Source organism: Babylonia areolata, chromosome 10 (genome assembly GCF_041734735.1).
Source record: "Babylonia areolata isolate BAREFJ2019XMU chromosome 10, ASM4173473v1, whole genome shotgun sequence".
NCBI classification, from domain to species: Eukaryota; Metazoa; Mollusca; class Gastropoda; order Neogastropoda; family Buccinidae; genus Babylonia; species Babylonia areolata.
The window spans coordinates 33,740,265-33,765,264 of NC_134885.1; the positions used below are offsets into that span (position 1 = coordinate 33,740,265).

Genomic DNA, 25,000 nt, shown 5'->3' on the forward strand with positions numbered 1-25,000 from the left:
CTCCCCCGCCCACTCTCTCGATTTCCCTACCTCTGCCACACTTAAACAACAATGGAATTGCTCGGGTGCTTACCCTTGCGGATGACGGCCTGGTCTTCAAAACTTCGAAAAATGCTCAGGAAAGAACTGAAGCCGTCCAGAAACAACTAAATAATATTGCTCAATGGTGCAAAGACACAGGATCTTCCATCAATCCAGCGAAAGCCCAAACGTTGCTGTGCACCCTCAACAACAAAACCGCGAGCAAATCACCACCTTCTGTGTCATTCGATGGGATTCAAATTGAGAAAACTGAATGCCTACGCTACCTAGGAATACACTTCGACAGGATGCTGACCTTCAGAAAACATACGGAAAATACTGTTCTCAAATGCAAAAAGGGCCTTTCAGTCTTAAAAGCAATGGCAACCAAAGGAATTGAACAACGCCACCTCTTCCTGCTATACCAATCACTCGTCCTCAGTGTGATCGACTACGGACTTGGGCTAACAACACCGTCTCAAAGCAACCTCCTAAAATTAGAAAGAGTCCAAAATGAAGCTATGAGGCTGATCCTTGGAACAACAAAAGACACGCCCACAGAAACCATGCGATACCTGCTTGACCTTCCTTCAGTGCAGGCCAGAAACAAGTTAGAACAGGTCAAGACCTACTTCAAAGCATTAGAAAACCCTCAAAACCCACTGCATGACGCAGTCAAAGAACCAAAAGGCAGCCGTCTAGGACGAGGAAGATCATGGATGGGGCAAGCAGAAGACACAATCCAGCTAGTATGCCGACTACAAGACCTGAAAGAATCAAAGGAATGGGAGAAAAACCCCGAAAACCTCAACCATCTATTCAACACAGTCATTTCACCCACTCTAGGAAGACATTGTCGGGAATGGCCAGAGGGCAAAACTGATGCGGAAGTGAAGCTGCTAAAAGAAGAAAACAGTAAAGAAGAGGACATCATCATATACACAGATGGCTCAGTCACCAAAGACTAGTCTGGCTGGGGATTCACTGCGAAACAAAATGGAAAAACAATTTGGGAAGAGAATGCTGCCTACAAAGTCACAACCTCCAGCCTAACGATGGAAGTTGAAGCTGTGACACATGCCCTCCAGTGGCTATCGTCCATCCATACGCCCGGAAACCAACATGCCATGATTCTAACCGACTCAATGAACCTCATACAGAAAATTGAAAACGGAATGGGAAGCCCAGAGTGGCATAACGCAATGCGCAAATTTCAGATTAAAAAACTCACATGGTCATACTGCCCGGGACATGCAGGTGTTAAGGGAAATGAGCGAGCTGACAGACTTGCTGGTAACGCAACACCAACGAGCGGCCTACATCTAGGAAAATCGGAAATCCTCAGAAAAGTCAAAGAATACCAAAAAGAACAGGTACAAGGCCATCACACCATCGATCGCCTCAAAGAAATAGAAGCAGAGAGAGGGAGCGGCCGCAAGTCTAACATGAAAGGTAGAGCACGATGCTTTGCAAATCAAACAAATATCGGCATCATTTCCAAACCAACATTGCGCAAATTTCTTCAAAACGGAACAGAGTCTCTGTGGGCCTTTCCAAATACAATAGACCGAGCAACACACTAGACGCCACGTTCTTGGCATCAGAGATCTTTTCCCATCCCTCTTGCGGCCAGTCAGTGGCGGCTGTGTGTGTTTGTGTGTATGTGTGGGTCTGTGCTTTTGAGTGCGTTTGTGAATGCGCGAGAGTGAAAGTGTACACAAGTGTCAGGAGAGATATGTGTACGTGTGTGTGTGTGTGTGTGAGGGGAGGTGGGAGTGCGGGGGGAGGTGGGGTAGAGGATGAGGTATGTGAGTGTATGCATGCCTACACTGTGGGAGCAACAGGATATTGGAACGTATATATATATATATATATATATATATATATATATATATATATATATCTTTGTTTGTACGTGTGTGGGGTTGGGGGTGGGAGATATGGGCGTATGTGTGTGTGCTTGTACAAGTAAGTGTTCATCTCTGTGAGTGTGTGTTTGTGTGTGTGTGTGTGTGTGTGTGTGCCGTGGAAGCTGCGATACGTAGACTAGAAATGAGTGTGTGGAGGAGGGGGTAGAGGAGGTGCAAGGTAATGTGTGTGTGTGTGTGTGTGTGGGTGTGTTGGAGCTCATGTACGTTTATATGTATTTGACTGTGCTTTCATATGTGCTTGTACAAGTAAGTGTTCATCTCTGTGAGTGTGTGTTTGTGTGTGTGTGTGTGTGTGTGTGTGTGTGTGTGTGCCGTGGAAGCTGCGATACTTAGACTAGAAATGAGTGTGTGGAGGAGGGGGGTAGAGGAGGTGCACGGTAATGCGTGTATGTGTGTGTGTGTGTGTTGGAGCTCATGTACGTTTATATGTATCTGACTGTGCTTTCATATATGTGAAACTGCATGTTTGGTGCATTTCTGTTATGCATGTGTGGGTGTATGTGTGAATGTGTGTCTTCATATTTTACATTTATTCGCTTATTTATCACCATTGTTGTCTTATTTATTTATGTTTTATTATTATCATTTTATTAGTATTACTAATATTATTACTACTAACTTTTTCTATATTATAATTATTATTTATTTATTTATTTATTAATTTATGCAAACTTATCTATTATTTATTCCCCCGGTTGGTTTTTTTTTTTGTTTTGTTTTTTTTTGTTTTTGTTTTTTTTCTCGAGGCCTGACTAAGCGCGTTGGGTTGCGCTGCTGGTCGGGCATCTGCTTGGCAGATGTGGTGTAGCGTATATGGCTTTGTCCGAATGCAGTGACGCCTCCTTGAACTACTGAAACTGAAACTGAAACTGCCACACCTCGGTCTCCCCCGCCCACTCATCTCTCGATTTCCATACTTCTGCCCCCCCCCCCCCCCCCCTCTCTCTGTCTCTGCCCCCCCCCCCCCATACCCCCACACACACATTCTGTCTCACCACCCTGTCTCTCTCCCTGTCTGTGTCTCCCTCTCTGTCTCCCAACCACCCACTCTCTCTCTCTCTGTCTCTCCCTTTCTCTGTCTCTCCCTCCCCTCTCTCTCCCACTCCCTCTCTCCCCCCTTCTATCTCTCTCCCTTCCCCCGCTATCTCTCTCCCTCCCAATCTCTCTCCCTCCCTCTCTCCCACCTCTCTCTCTCCCCATCCCCTCTGTCTCTCTCTTACCCACGAGCTTTCTTCGCTTCTTGATGCTGTTCCTCCACGAGGTCTTCCTGCAGAGCTTCAGGCAGACCTCCACCCCTTGGTCCCCGAGGAACTGGGCCACCCAGGCCAGGGCGCCGTAGTTGACCTTGTCGCCGAAGCGCCGCCGCCCGTGGTCCCACAGGAGGCGGTCCTTGGCCCCGAAGCCAGCGGTCTGCGGGCGCAGGTCCAGGGTAGGAAGGGAGAGGGACGCCTTGTCCGTCACCACCACCAGCATCACATCGGGACCTTCTGTTGCGGGAGGATGGATAGGTGGGGGGTGGGGGGGGGAAGGGGAGAGCAGGGGGGTGGGGGGGGCAAAGGGTTGAGGGGGGAGAGGGTTGGTGGGTAGGGTGTGGGGGTTAGTTGTAGGAGGAAGAGTAGTGATGGCGGTGGTGGTGGTAGTAGTAATAATCACGATGATGATGATGATGGGTGTAAATGTACGAGGAGGAGTCGTAGTTATGGCGGTGGTGGTGGTAGTAGTTGTTGTAGTAGTAGTAGAGGTAGTAGCAGTAATAGTAATCACGACAACGATGGGTGAGGGGGGGGGGTGAGGTGGGGGGTGGGGGGGAGGGGTAGATGGAGAAGTCGGAGTCGTAGTGATGATGGTGGTGGTAGTAATAATCACGACGGTGACGATGCGGGAAGGAGGGCGGTGGGTAGTTGGAGGAGGAGGAGTTGCAGTGATGTGATGGTGGCGGTGGTAGTAGCAGTAGTGATTACGATGATGATTATGACGATGATGATGATGATGATGATGAGACGAATATTAAGAATAATGGATAAATAATGGCGACGAGGTTCTTATGGTCGAACTTTCACAGGCATTAGTTCATAGCCCTATTTCTACATTCCTCTAATGTACTTCAGAATTGCGTTTATGGTTTCTAATTTTATTGTTATCATTATTGAATTATTACTGTTAAATTTAACTGCATGTTAGTTATGTATTTTTTGGTAGTTTTCTACATTCTTTTTTTTTCTCTCCCCCTCCCCCCTTCCTCCTCCTCTCCCCCCTCCGCCCCCCTTCTTTTTTCTCTTTTCTTTTTTTCTTAATCGTCATATATCACTGACAGTGAAAAGACGCTAAACTAAAGAACGAACGAACACACACACACACACACACACACACACACACACACACACACAAACCACCCATTCCCCATGTCACCCCCCCCCCCCAAACTCCCTCCCCGCCCTCAGCCCACACACCTGCACACCCTACACCCACATCCACACACGCAAAACGACTTACTACGAGTCATGCTGACTGCTCTGCGCACGTCCTCAAACAGACCGTGGCCGTCGTTCTTGCAGAAGACGATCAGGGGAGAGTCTGAGACGTCCTCTGCCTCCCTGAGCACCATGCCGCAGTTCTCCTCCACGAAGCTCACAGCGTCTTCCAGCAGCTGCTCCCTGTTTTCCTGACCGAAGAGGAACGCCACGGTGGCTGTGGCCTCCGCTCCTGATGCTGATGCCGCTGCTCCTGCTGAGCTGTGCTGAGAGTCTGCGATGCTCTGTGCGGACGCGGCTGGGAACAAGCGACCAGTAGCTGGGGGCGTCTCTCCCCTCCCTGGTACGTTTTGTCGAAAACAGTGATGGTGATGGTGATGGTGATGAAGACGATGATGATGATGGTGATGAGGAGGAGGAGGAGGAGGATGAAGATCATGACCATTATGATGAACATGGTCAGGATGATGGTGATGATGTGTGACATGGGGGGAATGTAGCGAATCTGGTGGTACAATGATGACAGAGAGAGAGGGGGGGAGGTGGGAGGGTGGGGGGGGGGCAGAACGGGACAGTGTGTGAGGAAGGGAGAGAGGGGGAGAGTAAGAAAGACAGACAGGCAGCAAGACAGAGACAGAGACACTGAGAGATAGAGGAAAACATAGAGGGATGGGGGCAGGGGGGGGGGGAGAGACACAGGGAGAGGGAGAGAGACCGGAGAGGGAGGAGGGAGGGAGGTGGCGGAAAGAAGGGAGAGACAGAGACATAGATTCACAGAGAGAGAGAGGAAAAAAAAGAGGGGAGGGAAAAAAGTAAGGGGTTGTAGGGAGGAGGGATAGAGAGATGGATAGAGACAGGAACAGAGACAGATGAAGAGAGAGAGGAAAGACAGAATCAGAAAGACAGACATGAGCGAGACAAAAATACAGAGACACATAGGGACGGAAACGCTCACACACACACACACGTGCGCGCGCGCGGCATGCAGACAAACACACACACACACACACATACACTACACCCGTTCCACATTCTCTCTTGCTCACCAGCTCACCTAACCCTTCCACACACACACACACACACACACACATCAACCCCCCACCTCCCACCCCACCCCATCCTCACACACACACACACACACACACAAACACACACACAGAGAACACCCTCCAACGCAGAGTCCCCTACCACCCTTCCCACACTGACCACCACTCCCTTCGCTCACCCCCGGGCTGTCCGATAAACTGCAGGATGCGGCACACTGCCCTTCTCTGATGCTCAGACCGGAAGTCCAGACTCCACTTGAGCTGTACCAGACGGCCGCTGTCCACCCTCTCCTCCTCCTTACTGATCTCCTTCACCATCACCACCATCAGTCGGTTTGCACCTGCGAGGAGAAGGTAGGTGTTGATGAGTGATAGGTTGCCGAGGGGAAAACACGGCCTGAGAGAATCTGAGGGAACAGGAACTAATCCCTACCATATTCGCCTTTTCTCTCTCTCTCTCTCTCTCTCTCTCTACCTCACACCCCTTCACTAGATCTTGAGTGGTGGTGGTGGTGGTTGTGATGGTGGGGGGTTGAGTGGTGGCCGAGTGGTAAACCGCGTCCAAGAGAACCTGAGGTCACGGGATTGAATCTCTCTGCCATACTCGCCTTTTTTTTTTTTTTTTTTTTTTTTTTTTTTTGTTCACACCCCTTCACTAGATCTTGAGTGCTGGTGGTGGTGGTGGTAGTGGTGGCGGTGGTCTGCATGCTGGCCATTTGGATGAGATGATAAAGCGAGGTGCCGAGTGCAATATATGAAGTTGGCGCACGTTAAAGAACCCACGGCAACAAGAGTTGTCCCAGGTAATTTTTTGTAGTAGAATGTGTGTGTGTGTGTGTGACTGAAGCCTGGCTTAAATTAATGACACAGAAAACGCACGATGAGCGCCAAAAGGCAGCAGGTAGTCATCTCTACCCTGGACGGCAACCAGTGGTGCAACTGTGCCCCGTGTTTGTAAAACACTTAAGAGTTGGGTCTCTGGTCGAAGAGAGGCGCTGCATAAGTATCAATAACAACAAAAACAATAATAATGACAATAACAACAATAACAATTATTATTATTATCATTAATATTTTTACCATTATCATCATCATCATTATTATTATTATTATCATTATCATTACTATTTTCATCATCATCATCATTATTAGTAAACAGTAGCAGTAGCAGCAGTAGTAGTCGTATCGCTATCATTTATTAATTATCATAATGATATAACAACGACACTGTTAATGTGGTTGGGTGGGTATGGATGTGTGCTCACACACACACACACACACACACACACACACACACACACACAAAGAGGGACCGTCACCTCCCTCTAACCCCTCACCCCCTTCCCTGTCTCTCCACTCCACCCGTTCCCCGTTCTCACTTGCTCACCAGCTTTCTCACTCCGCTCTTGAAGTTTCCGCATGTCGTCGCGGCTTCCGTTCCGGATGTCCAGAGCCGGTCCTTGACCCTCATGGGTCAGAGGCCGAAGGTCAACATTAAATTTGTCCTTTAGCCTGACCCTGATCCCGTGGAGCAGATCCTCCCGGAGTGTGGATTCGTAGTACGCCGTCAGGGGTTCTTCTGGCGAGGCTGATGACAGAAAGAGAGAGAGAGAGAGAGAGGGACTGACACTGATAATTTTCATGATGTATGTCATCCGCCCCTACTATCATGACAAGTGAAGACAAAATACATTTCTAAGGGAAGTCGACTTACAGCATGATCATTGGATATGGTTGGTGGAGACCCAACACAACACGAACTCGACATTCACCTGTGTGACCTGAGTGAGAGAGACACAGAGAGAGAGAGAGAGAGAGAGAGAGAGAGAGAGAGAGAGAGAGTCTCAGACAAACAGATATATAGATTTACTGACTGATAAGAGAGTCACAGACAAACATATATAGATTTATTGATTGATTGACTGATAATTATATAGATCTGTAGATAGATAGATAGATCTGTAGATACTACTTTCGATTCGTTCTTTCTCGTCGACGATTCCATTTGCGAACTTTTTATTTTATTTCTTTATTTTTCTTTTCTTTTCTTTTTGTGGATATTCTATTTTCTGAATATCAGTCGCACCTTTAGAACCCAACCACAACAGCTAAACACATTCGGAAAACTTTTAGATAGACCAACACAACACTTCTTGACACTAATGTCTAATGCACAACAGCAGTCAGCCATAATGGCCAACTCTGTAATGCGTGTAGGCCTATATTGTAATCGCTCGCAGACGATTACTGTCAAGTGCGAACAGAATGTTATCACTCACCGATATTACTTTATTAGTAACATATGCTTGTGTATCTCCAAACTAATTTTACACTTCACTCTTGTTCGCAAAATTTTCTACGAAACTTTCTTCCCCTGTCATAAATTGTTACGAAATGACTCCGCCATCTCGGATTGCTCTTATTTCAGCCAATTTATAATCAACGTTTGTGTGTGAAGATTGAAGAACGAAATAAATTTCATTGACAAATAGTCTGTTCAATGTTATCTTCATGTGTGAAAATGTTCACCTCGTCCAAATATGTACAGAACATTTTATACGCTGGTTTCTAAGTTTCTATGTTGCTACACTATTTTCCAGTCCCCAGATTTCTGCTCTATACTGCAATATTGGATGAACTTGAGAATCAAATAAGTTTTATAACCTAACAAATACACAAACTACAATCTATTTTGTACAAGATATGAAGTATTACAATGACTGCTTTCTTTGCTTTGTTAGCTATATCTTGACATGCGAAATTGAAACTGAGTCCAGTTGGAAAATAAATTTCAAGATACTTGTGTGCATTAACAACAGCGATCCTTTTCGTTTCCATTCGACCGTCTTTCATTTCTTGCAATCCCTTGCAAAAAACAACAATTTTATCCAGGTTTACTTTTAAGTACAAATTACTGGCTGCAGTATATAAATTGTACAGAGAGAGAGAGAGAGAGAGATGAGGTCGGGAAGCGGCAGGGGACACAACTCTCTTTCTCTTTCCTTTGTGTGTGTGTGTGTGTGTGTTTGCGCGCGCGCGTGAACGGAAAAAGCGGCTTCCTGATTGGCACAGACTGCGTAGGCGTGCCACAGAGAGAGAGAGTGAGAGCGAGAGAGAGAATCGTGAATGATACAGATGACCGAAAGAAAAGACACTACCCGAACACTCCCACAAGCAAAGAACGCCAGGAGCAATAGGGAAGAGAAAAAAAACCATAACAACAAACCTGTCGCTTTGCTGCCTTTCCCCCCCATGGCAGCAGAATCGAAACCTACGGCGTCAGCGACAACACAAATAATCACGACAACCACCAAACTAACAATCCTCCAGATTTCTTCACAGCAACACAGTCTTTAACTTAATCGCACGTATTAATACTTGTCTGGTCCATTTCTACACAACTGGAGGGGAACACGGGGTGGGAGTTCGAGACATGACCAATCCCCCAAACCCCATACGACACTGAGATTCACGCCATGTTGACATCGGCGGCCGCCATCTTGAACGTGTCGTGCTCTGACGGAAAGGAAACGCAGTGATATGTAGGACGAAAGGGTGAGAGAGGGTAAGGGAGAGGAGGGGGGACGGGTACGAAAGGAATGTCGCAGGGCTGGGTCGGATGATAGAAGCTCGAAATAGCAAACTGGGAAATCTTGACTAAACATTTCGGCAGGTCTAATGTGTTCTGGCAAGCGGCCAGGTTAGGAGACTTGGGGGTATTAAAAGAAAAAAGAAAAAAAAAAAAAGAAAAGGAAAAAAAAAAGAAGGTAGGCCTACGTGTTGGAGGGTGGGGTGTGCATGCTGTTTGGTTAAAGGGGGAGGATTTGGGACAGGCGGCTCAGAAGCACTCAAGCGACACTGATAGAGTGTAGGTCTACACACGGTAGGTGCGGGGGGTAGGGGGGGCGTTGCACGTTGTTGTGGGCTGGCAGCTTGCCAAACCGTATACACTTCAGCTGGGAGTCTTCATGTCCACAAATTATCCTTTCCTTCTATTTGGGCTGACTCTTGCCAAACCAGACTCACAATGTCGTCGTATTCGGGCATATACCCGATTTCTTTTCTTTCTTTCTTTTTTTTTCCTTAAAAAAAAAAAAAAAAAAAATCTTTACTTTTTCTTTTTTTCTTCTTCTTTTTTCTCTTTCTTTTTTGTTGTTATTCCTTTTTTGTGATATTTCCCTGGTTGGTTTAAGTAATCGTTAATTGTTCAGCAATACACATGATTACAATGCAATGAATGACAAAAGAGCATCAACAAGCTTAAAGCTTATACTGTGCTCACAGTTGCACTTCAATTTTATCATGACGGCTGATGAACCATATTATCAATTGTATCAAATAACATTCATAAACAGTAAGTAATGAAATAATGAAATAAAACATAAACAGAACATAATATAGAAAAATAATGCTAATATCAATATCAACATGAAATTAAATTTATTCTCACCAGAGTAATCGGCCTGATAGAAGAGAAACACGAAGGAAAAAAAGAAAAGAAAATTTAGAAGAATGGTGAGTAAGGTGGTGGGGGAGGGGGAACAGAGGGGAGAGGAAAAATTCTGACAGATCATTGGCCAATCCATTCAACTGAATATTTGGTCTGTCAAAATATTTCCCTGGTTAAGCATTTTATTTCAACGGTAATTTTCGTGCAACCTGAAACGATATTACCTTTAGTCGATGTTGTGTTGCATTGGTTTTGTGGTTTCGACTCTGTTTTGAGGATCACTGGAGGCTATATAACCTTGGAAAAAGAATCAGTCGCTACACCTGTAGCCATCTTACCACAACATCATCTACAACGACGAGTGCTTCAATCCGAGCGCCGCTCTTTCCGACTTTTGTTTCCCGCCACCTCAACCCCCTAATTAATCGCGCAAAGGAAAACACGGCAACTTTTCCCGACAGGTGTTGACTCTTGTTCAAAGGGCCATTTCGAATTCCCTTTGAGAGTAAACCTTGATCAAAAGGGTGGATTACACACTATACGTATGTTCGAATGAACGACTAATGAATCAGATTATGTGTGTGTGTGTGTGTGTGTGTGTGTGTGTGTGAGAGAGAGAGAGAGAGAGAACCCGATTCTTTAGCGTTTCATGTGTTGTTGTTGTTGTTGTTGTTGTTGTGTGTGTGTGCGTGTGTGTATGTGTGTGTATGTGTGGGTGTGCGTGTGTGGGTGTGCGTGTGTAGGTGATTTGGAATAAACGGCTGAAGAGTCTCTCTCTCTCTCTCTCTCTCTCTCTCTCTCTCATACTGCCATGCTTCATTAACACTACTCTGGATAATATTAGTTTGATTGTGGATTCAGCAAACTTATCCCACCATTTCACATGCTTGGTTAAAAAAAAAAAAAAGTTCACCTGTGTTAAAAAGACCAATATGTACAAAACTGGTTCCCTGACTTTGATGTGGAAAAGATACATAATTATTGTGACTACAAATAGTTTGAGGATATGTTTCTGTTTTGAAAATTATTATAGAGTTCTGCCAGAAATACAGGCTCGTAGGCTACATTTGCAAATTTCAGGATGTAAAATCATAAACTTCCTATTCAAAAGGGGAGATTATCAAACATTCCCCATGAAGACCGTATTTGTATGTTACTATCACAAACTTCCTGTAAAAAAGGGGAGATTATCAAATATCCCTCATGAAGACCGTATTTGTATGTTAATATCACAAATTTCCTGTTCAAAAGGGGAGATTATCAAACATCCTTCATGAAGACCGTATTTGTATGTTAATATCACAAACTTCCTATTCAAAAGGGGAGATTATCAAACATCCCTCATGAAGACCGTATTTGTATGTTAATATCACAAATTTCCTGTTCAAAAGGGGAGATTATCAAACATCCCCCATGAAGACCGTATTTGTATGTTAATATCACAAATTTCCTGTTCAAAAGGGGAGATTATCAAACATCCCCCATGAAGACCGTATTTGTATGTTAATATCACAAATTTCCTGTTCAAAAGGGGAGATTATCAAACATCCCCCATGAAGACCGTATTTGTATGTTAATATCACAAGCTTCCTATTCAAAAGGGGAGATTATCAAACATCCCCCATGAAGCACCAAATTTGTATGAGTGAGAGACTATGGGGACTAATTCAATAACCTCTTTGATATTTCAACCTTTGAAGAGACAACGAAAATATATCTACCAATTTTTTTACTTGGAAAAACCAAATGTTTTGAAATTCCGTTCAATATTTACAAATACAAACAATTGTTCACTCACCTAATCATGTTTCTCGAAATTATGATGAATGCTTTCTGATTTCACTCGACAGACATTATGCATTTGAGTAAACATGCTTACATTTTTTAACACAGAGAATTTGTCCCGTTTGCGTCTGGGAAAATACCCACTCGCTTCTGATATATATACATTGTACAATGCTTTATGTCTTGTATGTTACATTTTTTTCTTCCTCTTTTCTTTCCTTCCGCAAAAATGTATGTCTTAGCCAAACAGTTGGTGTGATCAATGTAAACTGTTATAAGCACAATACCAAAATGTTGTTTATAGTTACATGAAACGTGTAACGTTAATTTTTTATGTGCCCTCCACGGGTTTTCCTGTAATAAACGTCTTGTCTCACCCCCCCCCCCCCCCCCACCCCCCACCCCTCTCTCTCTCTCTGTTTGAGGGGGAAGAGGAGGGGTGGAAATAAACGGCGATGTGTAACACCACTGCAGTGATTGGAGCGAGAGGAAAGATTGCGTTTATACAGCACTGAACGGAGTGATGGCCAGGAGGTAACGCGTCCGCCTAGGAAGCGAGATAATCTGAGCGCGCTGGTTCGAATCACGGCTCAGCCGCCGATATCTTCTCCCCCTCCACTAGACCTTGAGTGGTGGTCTGGAAGCTAGTCATTCAGATGAGACGATAAATCGAGGTCCCGTGTGCAGCATGCATTTAGTGCACGTAAAAGAACCCCCGGCAAAATTCCTGGCAAAATTCTGTAGAAAAATCCACTTCGATAGGAAAAACAAATAAAACTCACGCTGGAAAAAATACCAAAAAATGGGTGACGCTCTCAGTGTAGCGACGCGCTCTCCCTGGGGAGAGCAGCCCGAATTTCACACAGAGAAATCTGTTGTGACAAAAAGAGAAATACAATACAATACAATACAATACGATAAACAAATAGTAATCTGGTGTATTTCAGGTTCTCACGGTCCTGACCACTGCCAGAGTAAGGCGTCTCCTCTCTGTTTATCCTATTCTTTTAAATCAAAGCTGACATGGTACAGCTTATTCAGGTCATTCCGCACGCGCTGACATTTTGAAAGTGAAACTGAAAAATATCCGATGTTTGGAGGGAAAAAAAAAGTATGTATATATATCCGCTGAAAGTGTGTTGGACAAATAGTTCGTTTGTCTTTAATTTAATAATGATAGTAATAGTAATGATGATACGACTACCAATAATACTAATAATTGTCATAGTGTGCAAGCAGTGTCACCACCACCACCCCCCACCCTGTCTCCCTTCCCTTTCTTCACCCATCCCTTCACCCCACCCACCCCTCCCCCACCTCCCAACTCTCCGTCCTATCTCCTTCCCCGCAGTGGCTCCTTCTTTGAACTTGGGCGCCACAATTTGCCCATCCCCCTCGGGTACCCCACCACCCCCATCTTTTCATCTCCATTCCTTCCTTCCTTCCTTCCGTAAAGTGATCACAGTCACAGTCAATACCTGACTATTCTACCACTAAATAAAAGGGGGTATGCGGAAGATACATTTAGGTCTACATAGGTTTCTTTAAAAAAAAATTTTAAAAAAAGAAAAAAAAAGGTATATTCTGGTATTTATATCCTGGATACCATCGACACAAAGGTGTCGACTGAGCTAGCCTCCACGACTCTCTGGGGCAAGGCGTTCCAATCCCGGATGGTACGTGGGAGGAAACCAGCCTGCCTATATTTAGTTTTGCAGAAGATTTGCTCCAGCTGCTCAGTGTGGGTGCGTCGCTGCCGTGGTGGTGGTGATACCAGTTTTTTCTTTCAGTGAATCCATGCTTACATAATTATGCTTGATTTTATACAGCATGGTCAGTCTGGCTGTTTGGCGGCGTTGTTGCAGGGAGGACCGGACCATCCAAGGTCTTGTAGCATTGCTGTTACACTCGAGGTGTTCCGGTAGCGTCTCAGCACAAATCTGGCTACTCGTCTCTGGACCACACATCGCTGTCCAGTGGATCCCTGCCCACTGTGGTCTGGCAGGAAACGAGGAGGCGGATAGACTGGCCAAGTTTGGCAGCAGACTGGAGCAGACAAAACCAGCCAGTCTCATACAGGGAGGCAAAAACTGCCCCCTGTATCAAGATGCACGGACGCAGCAGTGGCCCTATGGAGCCACACTGGCAGAAAAGCTCTGGGGCACCAAAGAAGATCTCATCAAGACCACCACCTTCATCTCCAGCATAGGACTGCAAGTCTGAGACCATGATCACGGGGAACGCAGAAGAAGAAGTCTCTGGACCCTTCCCCACTCCTTCCAAAGTTCGTCCTTTGAGGTTGAGCAGATAAGCGTGGCACACCCCCCCCCCCTCCTTGAACCCCCCCCCCCCACCCCCACCCCCACACACACTTCCTCATTCTCTACTCCACGCAGTCAAGGGGTCCGGTTGTGTTGGCTGCAGACATGACGAGCTTGCCATCGTGGGATGGTTTGGTGGGATGGGCACAACTTGGAATGTTACCGTGATGTTTGATCTGGCTAGCAGATCTAGTGTGGACCCCCTTGTCTCTACCCCTTCCCCGTCTTTTCTTCCCATTGAGAGACTGACAAACGGAATAAACGAAAATCAAACTAATCTTTTGGTTATGTGCACAACGCCAGTTTCTCTCTCTCCCTCTCTCTCTCTCTCTCTCTCTCTCTCTCTCTCTCTGTGGAATACTTTAACCTCATATTGAAAGAAAGGAAAACCAAAACACACACACACACACACACACACACACACACACAAAAAACAAACAAAACAAACCCCAACCCAGACCAACTCCAGTCTACAATATGGTATTTATTAAGTACATTATGAGGCAACATAAGAAAATCCAACTTCCTTCCGATAAAACAATGGCATACATAGTCACGGTTGCATTCGCTCCATGACAGACAATAATTATATCTGTCTGTGATATTTACAGTGGAGTGGAATTTTGTCTAATGTTCACAGGTGAATGGTTTGTGATTTGTACACATCTGTATAATTTTGAAAATGTTTATGAAACACTGGATAATAGTGTATATCATTCATTTACTTATCACTCTGATCACCACATCGGCATTTGCACTGTGCTTTTTGACGATGTGTTATTTTTTGCAGAATAAGTTCCCTGTCAGTTTTATTTCGTCTCGTTTCCTGACTGTACGGCTGTGTCCGTTTGTATGTGTTGCGGGTGGGGTTTGCTTGACAGGATCTTAAAGCGAACAATACTTTTGTATTCAAAGTTGTAATGTTGATATGATTCACTGTACATGAGTGGACGTGAGGAAAATCAGAATGATGACACCATACCAAAACGGGGCTTCGAACCCTGCTCACTGGTGAACACTGCATCAGAATAAGCACCCAACCCAACCGATTCTCCAGTGTGCCTCTAAAAGCTGCAGCAAAAAGACAAAAAAAAAAAAAAAAGAGAGAGAGAGAGAGAGAGAGAGAGAGACTAAGATTGTTCAACTGATGCGTCTGATGCAGCTTCCTGTCATGCTATTTACAGTGAGTTATACTTCATCTGTGTGTTTCATTCTGCTGAAAATTGTCCTCCTCCTTCATTCCACAACAGACTTAAAAAAAAACAAACAAACAAACAAAAAAAAACAACCAACCAAACAAACAAACAAAAAAAACCCATTCAACATGCGCGATTACGTTTATTACGAACACCTAAATAACACACATCCATATTGACAATTTACAAACAAAAGTAGTGCATGCTCTTTTGTGGTAAATAATGTGTGTGCTAATGTTTAAAAGAAATCACAAGATGGCCTCTCCGCACTTCCGCTAATGACAATCTTCAGCGTTCCTCAGTTCAACATGGATAATCTCAACAAGAGAGCATTTAACCCTTCAGCTGTACGAACCTGGAATTCACTGCTTTTTCCAGTCCATCACAGTCCCTTACCCACATTCTTTAAAACAAGTCTAACAACGTTCTTTCTCTACATGATTGAGGCACTTCATTCCATAGATCTACGTCTGTTTGTTTTTGTTTTGTTTTTGGGTTTTTTTCTGTGTGTCTGTGTACGTGCATGCCTGCATACATGCATGTGTGGGCGGGCGCGCGTGTTTTCGTGCATGTGTGTGTGTGTGTGTGTGTGTGTGTGTGTGTCCTTTCTGTCTGACTGGCAGGTTGTTCTGAAGCGTCTTGACAGCTTCAAAAACGCTATATAAATGTAGTAGTAGTAGCGTTATTATTATTATTATTATCATCATCGTCATCATCATATTATAGCGGGCATGGTGGTGGTGACATATTTCATTTTCAAACTTAACGAGTAAGAAGAAGCCAATGAAATAAAACGGAAAAAAGGGATTTGTTTTGCTAGTCAAAGGATAATGATATAGATTGTAGTTCACATGGTTATTCAAAAAGTCTGAAGCCATGTTTGGGCGTACAGTTTACCTTATGGAAAAAAAAAAAAAAAAGGTTTGTTTTATTTGAAGGTTCGCACAGATCCTGAAACGCTGCTTTTGTTGTGCTGAACCGTGTTGTGCTGTGCTATGCCATGCCATTCAGCACTATGTTGTGCTGTGCTTTGCAATGCCATTCTGCACTATGTTGTGCTGTGCTATGCCATGTCATTCTGCATTATGTTGTGCTCTGCTATGCCATGCCATTCTACACTATGTTGTGCTCTGCTATGCCATGCCATTCTGCACCATGCTGTGCTGTGCTATGCCATGCCATTCTGCATTATGTTGTGCTGCGCTATGCCATGTTGTACAATGCTGTTTTTGTTGTTTTTGCGCGTTCCTTTTCTTTGCCATTTCAGTCACTTTTATTTGTCCCAGCATTTCTACAGGGAGCGTTTGGTGTAAGCTAACACCTAGACCATCACAGGTGCAGGGTTGAGTGAATGAGGTTCATGCAGCACTCGTCACAGGACACTCGGACTGGGTCACGCAAAGGGGGGGTTAATCGCCTTGCGCAACGGTACGCCTCTGGGCCTTCCGCGTTCTGGAAACACACACCTTGGAAGTAACGCACCCGGATTTCTACCACACACAGATCTTTGTGAATCTGCTGCCCATCCACCAGTTCCAGCACTGGGTGAAAGAGGCACTCTACCAGAGGAGGAGAGTCAACAGCCGGCACTGGGTACAGTGACATTCCGGACGTGATTCTGTCAGTCAGAAGTGATTCAAACTTTAGCTGTTCATCCCGGGTCAGACAAACGCCGCGGAGGATGTAGTTACCCGTACGATTCTCGTAGGGCGGAACGTGCTCGTCTCGAGCCAGGTACAGAACGTTGGGGTTGTCCTTGTCCTTCCACAGCTTCATCTCCATCCCGAGCAGCTGGCAGAGCCCTTCCGTCCCTTCCACGGGCAGCCACCTCTGACCGGTCTTCTCCTTGTCCTCCTGGATCCCCACACAGTAGCTGCCACCTTCCTGCTGCTTGCTGAAGCCAGAGATGAAGTCTGGCAGGTCCAGGCCTTCCCAACAGAGGTTCAGCAGTTTCTCTGCTGTGGAATCCCCTCGGGCGTTTCTCAGGTCTTTTTCCATGGCAACCTTAGCCTGCAGGCTTCTGGTCTCAGTGAAGGGGAAGACCTGGTCCTTCACCAGTCTCTGGTTGGAGAACGGAGAGGGCTGGAGGGTTGGTTGGGGGTGTCTTCGCATTAGGAGGTGCTTCATTTGCAGGTAGTCCGGCTTGGCGCGTCCTTTGTGCAAAGAGATCTGCAACGGGAGGACATTTGATAGGAAATCAATAGGCACTTGCAGGCAGCACACACAAAAAAGAGAAACAATGCCTTGAAGACTTACATATGACATACACTTTAAAAAAAAAGAAGTTAAAATGAGTTCTGTATTTGTTATTATAAAGCTATGGGTTAAAAAACAAGACAAAAAAACAAACAAACAAACAAAAAAAACACGTTCAGATAGAAAGAAACAGTCTTAGTCACAGTGCTATTACACATCCATGAATGACGTTCAACATTAGATGATGTTTTTCTAAGTGTGATAAATCGATTGCAATATTCGAAGTGATAACGCTGTTTAAATCATATCGTTTTGGTATATATCGGGCATTTAAGAAATTATCTTTGAAGTCCGTGGTAAAGAAGACGATGCTATTACTTCAAGTACACCGCAACACGTAGCTGTTTTCTCTAGATCTGCGGAGATCCATGTTCGACAGGCTTAGTTACACTCGGAATCTAAGACACGGTCTATTTAATTTCTCTTTTATGTTCATTATAGTTAATTCAGTATCCAGCTTAAAGTATTTATACGCAGAAAACACGTCGGTGAAGTAGTTATTACACTGCATGTGTTCTGTCCAGAATTTTATTTCTTTTCTTTTCTTTTAATTAATGCGAACCAAAAAAAAAAAAAAAAAAAAAAAGTTGTCATGCCGTTTGCTAAAAAAACAACAACAACCACCCCAAAACATGGCCTACTTTCAGGCAACTGCGAAGCAGGATTATGGATTCTTTTTAATGAGGATCGAACCTCAACAAAATAAACCGTTCATAATCCGGAAACACAGCTTATTTCAAAAGACTTAAATATAATATTGGTATGACTGTGAAGATTTCCCTACTGTTTAAAGCAATTTTGGTACTGGCAGACAAAGTATTTCAGGAGAAAATGAATTTGTTAAAATTGCACACACACACACACACACACACACACACACAGAGAGAGAGAGAGAGAGAGAGAGAGCCGAACACCGGGTTATAACACAGACTCACTACTGGAGGGCTGGGCAATAAGCCATATTTCCGGTGTGGCACTGCACCGTTGCAACGCGCTCTACCTGGTGAGAGTAACCCCGAATTTTACGCAGCAAAATCTGTTTTTACAAAAAGTTATACAACACAAAACAACACAGCATAATACAATGCAATGCATCGGGAACAAAAGTGCTACGGTTACATTAAAGAAATGAGCACCTCACTTGTGACTTTTCTCACAACTTTCGTATGGTTACACTGTAAGGCGAAAATGTTTCAGTAACTGAAATTATGCCTTTCTTTAAACTATGCTCACAAGGTTTCTACAGTTTACACTTTATGTCTAATGTCTAAAGAAATGATACACTTTTCTTGTGCTCTAATTGGTACTTATATAGTTACGGAAAATAACACTGAGAAAAAAAAAATCTGATTTAGTTTTGAAAGGAGTAGGAACTGAAATCATGGGCTTACACAACTTGCCATTTGCTCAGCTCAATTCGCAGCTGCAAAATTGCCGTTTTTGCCACAAGATAATTTTATAAGATAGCTAATAAGTTTGTTTTTCCTTGTGTATATACAATACGCATCGTTTAGAATCAGCAATGACCATCGGGACAAGTGTTCTGTATCGTATCACGTCTCGTACTGTTACAGAATTCTATTGCATTGCATGGTATCGTGTCCTGTGCTTATATAATTACTGTACCGTGTCTTATTCTACCGTATCGCAGTATTCCGTGCCGTACCTTACCATACCGTACCTCACAGTTCAGTGCCGTATCGCACTGTTCTGTATTGTACCAGACTGTGTCATAGTGTCCTGTACTGCACTACAGTTGACGAGGAATTTTGTTCAATGTCCAATCACACATACTGGTGATTGTCGACATTTTGTTAGCGTATCTATTTTTACATTTGAGTCGTTTACAAGAAGTGTGAAAGGGGAATGAACGGTGAATTGGAGGAAACTGGGTAGATGGAAGATGGAATTTGAAATGAATATTTTAAGTACAATTACAAAACGTTGACTTCTTTCAATAACAAGCGAAACGACTGGTAACCAACGCAAAAAGTCATAACCATCAGTAATGTGTGATGAAACACTTTCGTGCAGGTAAGGCATCATCAAATCACAGTAGAAAAAAAAAAGTGTTGAACTGTCACATTATTGCACTTGCACTTGACTTTAGGGTGATATTTAGTCCTTAATGAATTGGATAATGGTTCTAAAATTAAGCGTATCGGTCTGCGAATCGGACCAGAGTCCACTGGCGAGGTTTTAGAGTTGAATGAAAGCACTTATAACAGTCTCTTTCTAGAATAGTACTCATTTCTTGGTATTACAATGGGCTATATACTTTTATGCTACCTGTTAAAAATTCTTTGCTCCCCCTTTTGCTGCTCTGTCTGCTTGGTCGTTATATAGAAATTGAGTATGTGACGGTATCCAATGAAAATCAACATTTGCACCTTTCATAAATAGGAAGTATAATTAATACTTAATTTCAAACAATAAATCTTCTCTCTGGTTATTCTGAAAAAGGCGCAAACGTTTTAAAGCTGACTGGGAATCAACACAAAAAGGATGTTACTTATCATTATTGGCATTTGAACAAGACGATTTAATGCCATTAGAATGGCCACCAACTAATGCCATTAGGTTTCAGTTTCAGTTTCAGTAGCTCAAAGAGGCGTCACTGCGTTCGGACATATCCATATACGCTACACCACATCTGTCAAGCAGATGCCTGACCAGCAGCGTAACCCAACGCGCTTAGTCAGGCCTTGAGGGGAAAAAAAGTGAATAAATAATAGATAAGCTTACACAAATAAATAAATAAATAATAACTATAATGTTAAACAAAAGACAAAAAAAAGGTAGTAGTAGTAATAATAATAATAATAATAATAAATTAATAACAATAATAAATAAATAAATAAATAAGATAACAATGATGATAAATAAGCAAATAGATGTAAAACATGAAGACACACATTTACATATACACCCACACATGCATACCAGATATGCACCGAACATGCAGTTTCACAGATCATTAGGATGGTCACCAACTCTGCAGTAAAAATGGAATGTCCCTTACCTAAATATTAAAGTGTTTCTGTTTTTAGACTAGGAACCACAAAGCAAGCCGAGCACTGCCATCATCTAGAACTGAGCCGACAGTGTTAACTTTAAAATGATTATCATTTTTTTTTTATTATACAGAGTAATGTACTGAAATATACTGTACTGTATTGTACTATACTGCATCATACTCTTCTGTACTGTCCTATAATGTATTGTTCTGTACTGTATTGTCAACTATGTATTGTACTGTGTTGCACTGTCCTATAGTATGTGGTATTGTATTGCATTGTAGAATATAGCGTATTGTGCTGTACTGTTGTGTTTTACTGTACTGTACTATACATTGTGCTGTCTTATATAGCCCTACACAGTATTGTATTGTATTGTACTGTCCTATAGTGTATTGTGTTGTACTGTATTGCACTGTCCTATTGTGTATTGTACAGTACCGCTCTATCCTGCAGTGTATTTTACTGTCCTATATTGCATTGTACCCCACAGTGCGTTATATTATACAGTGTAATCAGTATTGTACTGCACGGTGCTGCACTGTGTCGCCCATTTACCGTGGAGTGGAAGTTGAGGAAGCTGAGAGGTCTCGGTCGTTGGCTGGGAGGCATCACCTGGAGGGAGATGTGCGTGTCGTCCACACTGCTCTTACGGAACCTCTCGTCAAACATGGCACCGTCCGGTATCAGGTCCATCAGACGGTTATCCACCTGCAGGATGTGGAAGGAAGGAGTATCCCATTCTGTTCTAGGAGGGGGGTTTGGGGTGCAGGTTTCAAGCGCTTCGAAAACATGGCATCTTCTATGTTAGACTTCTCCACACATCTACCAAGTCGATGGATGGGTGGGTGGTGACTGGATGGTTTCAGTTTCAGTAGGTCAAGGAGGCGTCACTGCGTTCGGACAAATCCATATACACTACACCACATCTGCCAAGCAGATGCCTGGCCATCAGCGTAACCCAACGCGCTTAGTCAGGCCTTGAAAAAAAAGAGTAAATAAATAATAGATAAATACATAAAAAAGAATTATTACTACTACTAATAACAATATGTATAAGCGCAAAAACATGATGAAGTCAACTATAAGCGTAAAAAAAAAAAAGGGTGGATTCATAAATGGTAGATGTACGGGTGGGTGGGTGGATGGATGGATGGATGGTGGAAATGGTGAACAACTGGGTAGAAGGTGGTGGATGAATGGATGGATGGCAAAAGGGTGGGTGATGACTAGACTGCATGGATGGTGGGCACATGGAAGAATGGATATATTTTTGTATTTGTATTTCTTTTCATCACAACAGATTTCTCTGTGTGAAATTCAGGCTGCTCTCCCCAGGGAAAGCGCTATACAACAGCGCCACACTCTTTTTTTTTTTTCCTGCGTGCAGTTTTATTTGCTTTTCCTATCGAAGTGGATTTTTCTACAGAATGTTGCCAGAAACAACCCTTTTGTTGCCGTGGGTTCTTTTACGTGCGCGAAGTGCATGCTGCACACGGGACCTCGGTTTATCGTCTCATCCGAATGACTAGCGTCCAGACCACCACTAAAGGTCTAGTGGAGGGGGAGAAGATATCGGCGGCAGATGGAAGAATGGATATATGATGGATGGGTGGACGGATGAATGATGAGAGGATGGAAAGATGAATATGACGGATGGATGTTGACTGGGTGTTTTTTTTATGGATGGATCGTGGACGAATGATGGATGGATAACGGGTGGATGGTGACTGGGTGTTTTTTTATGGATGGATCGTGGACGAATGATGGATGGATAACGGGTGGATGGTGACTGGGTGTTTTTTTATGGATGGATCGTGGACGGATGATGGATGAATAACGGGTGGATGGTGACTGGGTGTTTTTTTATGGATGGATCGTGGGCGGATGATGAATGGATAACGGGTGGATGGTGACTGGGTGTTTTTTTATGGATGGATCGTGGACGGATGACGGGTGGATGGTGACTGGGTGTTTTTTTATGGATGGGTCGTGGACGGATGATGGATGGATAACGGGTGGATGGTGACTGGGTGGGGTTTTTTTATGGATGGATCGTGGGCGGATGATGGATGGATAACGGGTGGATGGTGACGGTGTTTTTTTATGGATGGATCGTGGACGGATGATGGATGGATAACGGGTGGACGGTGTTTGGTAGAAGGGTGGGTGATGGGTGTGTGGTGACTGAATGTATGGATGGATGAAGTTGGGTGGATGAATGAACGGATGTATGCATGTTCGATGGGTGGGGTGGGGTGGTGGAGGGAGGGACGTGTGTGGATGGATGAGTGTGCATTAAGACTCTCTAAAAATAAGACATTTACTACGGACTCTTTCCATCAAAGTGAGTCTCATTTCAATGCCCGCATTTTGTTTTAAAGATTTTATTTATGTGTCAGTTTTATGAACTCATTTTTCGTTGTTTTTTGGTTTGTTTTTTGTTGTTGTTTTCTTTTGGGTTTTTTTTTCAGTGTATACAAAGAAACGTGCTTGCAATTTTATACAACACACACACACACACACACACACACACACACACACACATATATATATATAAAGCTATACCCCACCCACCCCACGCCTACCTGTTCATGGAAAAAAGCCACATAAAGCTGCTCGGAGTGGATGAGCACATGGCCCCCGCCTTCATTGTACAGCGTGTTCACCATTGTGAGGAATCTGTGTAGAGTACATCATAATAATAATAATAATAATAATGGTATTTATATAGCGCTGTATCTTACGCAGAGACAAAGCAAAGCAATTTCGCACCAGTCATTCACACGCATGCATAACTCTAAACTGGAAAAAAAAACCCAACAACTGAAGACAAGGAAGAAGCAGGGAAGGGATGCTGTTTTGGGAAGAGGTGGTTTTTAAAGTCAGACTTGAAAGAGCTGAGTGTGGAGACTTACATAATGTATGATAGTCAGTCGTGTTCGACTGTGACCGTCAGAACAACAGAGGAGGTAACTGCTGTCCCGACTATCTGGGCTAGAATTTGATTATGGTGCAGAGTGTCTTGCCCAAGTTACATCCTCACTCTTTTGGCCAAAAGGGTTTTAGGACAGTTAGTGTTGGGATGGTTCCCCAAGGCCAGCTAGCCCCCCAAGGCCCCCTGGTTTGAGAGTCATAGTCCTTCACAAAACTCTGAGCTGTAAATCACTTCCCATTGCAATGGGAAGCTCTTACTTTGCTCTTGGCCCAACTGTAAATATGTCAATCTCTAATACAAGCAAAGTGTTGGGCCGAAGAGTACAAAATACATGATACTTAAAAACTGAAACTGATGTATTCATATAAATTGATTGTGATTCTCGTGCATAGAAATAATAAAGTATAGATTACAGAACACACGATACTTTTTTATTTTTTTATTTTTTTTTTTTTTAATAACTCTGTGCACGAGAATCACAGTCAATTTATATGAATACATCAGTTTCAGTTCTGGTTGTCCTCATGGAGACGTGACTGCTTTGGACAAATCCATATACGTTACACCACATCATCTGCTAGGCAGATGCCTGACCAGCAGCATAACCCAACGCGCTTAGTCTGTGCATACATACATACATACATACATACATATATATATATATATATATATATATATATATATATATATATATATATATATATATATATATATGTGTGTGTGTGTGTGTGTGTGTGTGTGTGTGTGTGTGTGTGTGCGCGCGCGTGTATTTGTGTGCCTATCAGAGTGGATTTCTTCTATGAAATTCTGCCAGAGAGACAACACTCTCGTTGCCATGGGTTGTTTTTCAGTGCGCCAAGTGCGTGCTGCAAACGGGACCACGGTTTATCGTCTCATCCGAATGACTAGATACTTGGTTCGATTTCCCAGTCAAACTTGGGAGAAAGGGCGAGAGCGTGATTCGAACCCAGACCCTCACGGACTCTGTATCGGCAAATGGGCGTCTTAAACCATTCTGCCGCCTTCCATGTTTATGAATACATAAAAACATAAAATGTTAAAAAGCTAATACATAAAAGACATAAGATATTAAAAAGCTAAGTTGACGTGAATCTATTTTTCAGTAACTGCAACTATATACACGCAATGATCAAAGTCTCATAGTCATTCAGTATAGTTACATCAAAGACAAAAATAAATGAATAAGTAAATAAATAAATAAATTCTTCTTCTTCGTTCGTGGGTTGCAACTCCCACGTTCACTCGTACGTACACGAGTGGGCTTTTACATGTAGGACCGTTTTACCCCGCCATGTAGGCAGCCATACTCGGTTTTCGGGTGTGTGCATGCTGGATATGTTCTTGTTTCCATAACCCACCGAACGCTGACATGGATTACAGGATCTTTAATGTGCGTATTTGATCTTCTGCTTGCGTATACACACGAAGGGGGTTCAGGCACTAAGCAGGTCTGTACATATGTTGACCTGGGAAGTCAGAAAAATCTCCATCCTTTACCCACCAGGCGCCGTTACCGAGATTCGAACCCGGGACCCTCAGGTTGAAAG

At 43.6% G+C, this 25,000-nt stretch overlaps 2 protein-coding genes across 4 annotated transcripts in view; both read right to left on the minus strand.

Annotated features, from left to right (window-relative positions):
- Positions 1-8,999, minus strand: part of LOC143286550 (uncharacterized) — an 11,403-nt gene extending 2,404 nt beyond the window's left edge. Inside the window, exons 1-5 of one of the 3 annotated variants that reach the window (XM_076594161.1) lie at positions 8,696-8,999; positions 6,857-7,057; positions 5,649-5,810; positions 4,446-4,763; positions 3,173-3,436 (exon numbers count right to left, since the gene is read on the minus strand). In XM_076594161.1, the coding sequence (XP_076450276.1) occupies positions 3,173-3,436; positions 4,446-4,763; positions 5,649-5,810; positions 6,857-7,057; positions 8,696-8,723 (973 nt within the window). In that variant the 5' untranslated portion in view covers positions 8,724-8,999. Of the gene's footprint in view, positions 1-3,172; positions 3,440-4,445; positions 4,764-5,648; positions 5,811-6,856; positions 7,058-8,695 lie in introns of all 3 variants that reach the window. The other 2 variants (XM_076594162.1, XM_076594160.1) reach the window with 2 other exon arrangements.
- Positions 9,000-14,517: 5,518 nt separating this feature from the next.
- LOC143286957 (uncharacterized) overlaps positions 14,518-25,000 on the minus strand; it is a 14,664-nt gene continuing 4,181 nt past the window's right edge. The window contains exons 5-7 of the mRNA XM_076594930.1: positions 23,083-23,176; positions 21,053-21,205; positions 14,518-17,390 (exon numbers count right to left, since the gene is read on the minus strand). Of these exons, the coding sequence (XP_076451045.1) occupies positions 16,551-17,390; positions 21,053-21,205; positions 23,083-23,176 (1,087 nt within the window). The 3' untranslated portion in view covers positions 14,518-16,550. The remainder of the gene's footprint in view (positions 17,391-21,052; positions 21,206-23,082; positions 23,177-25,000) is intronic.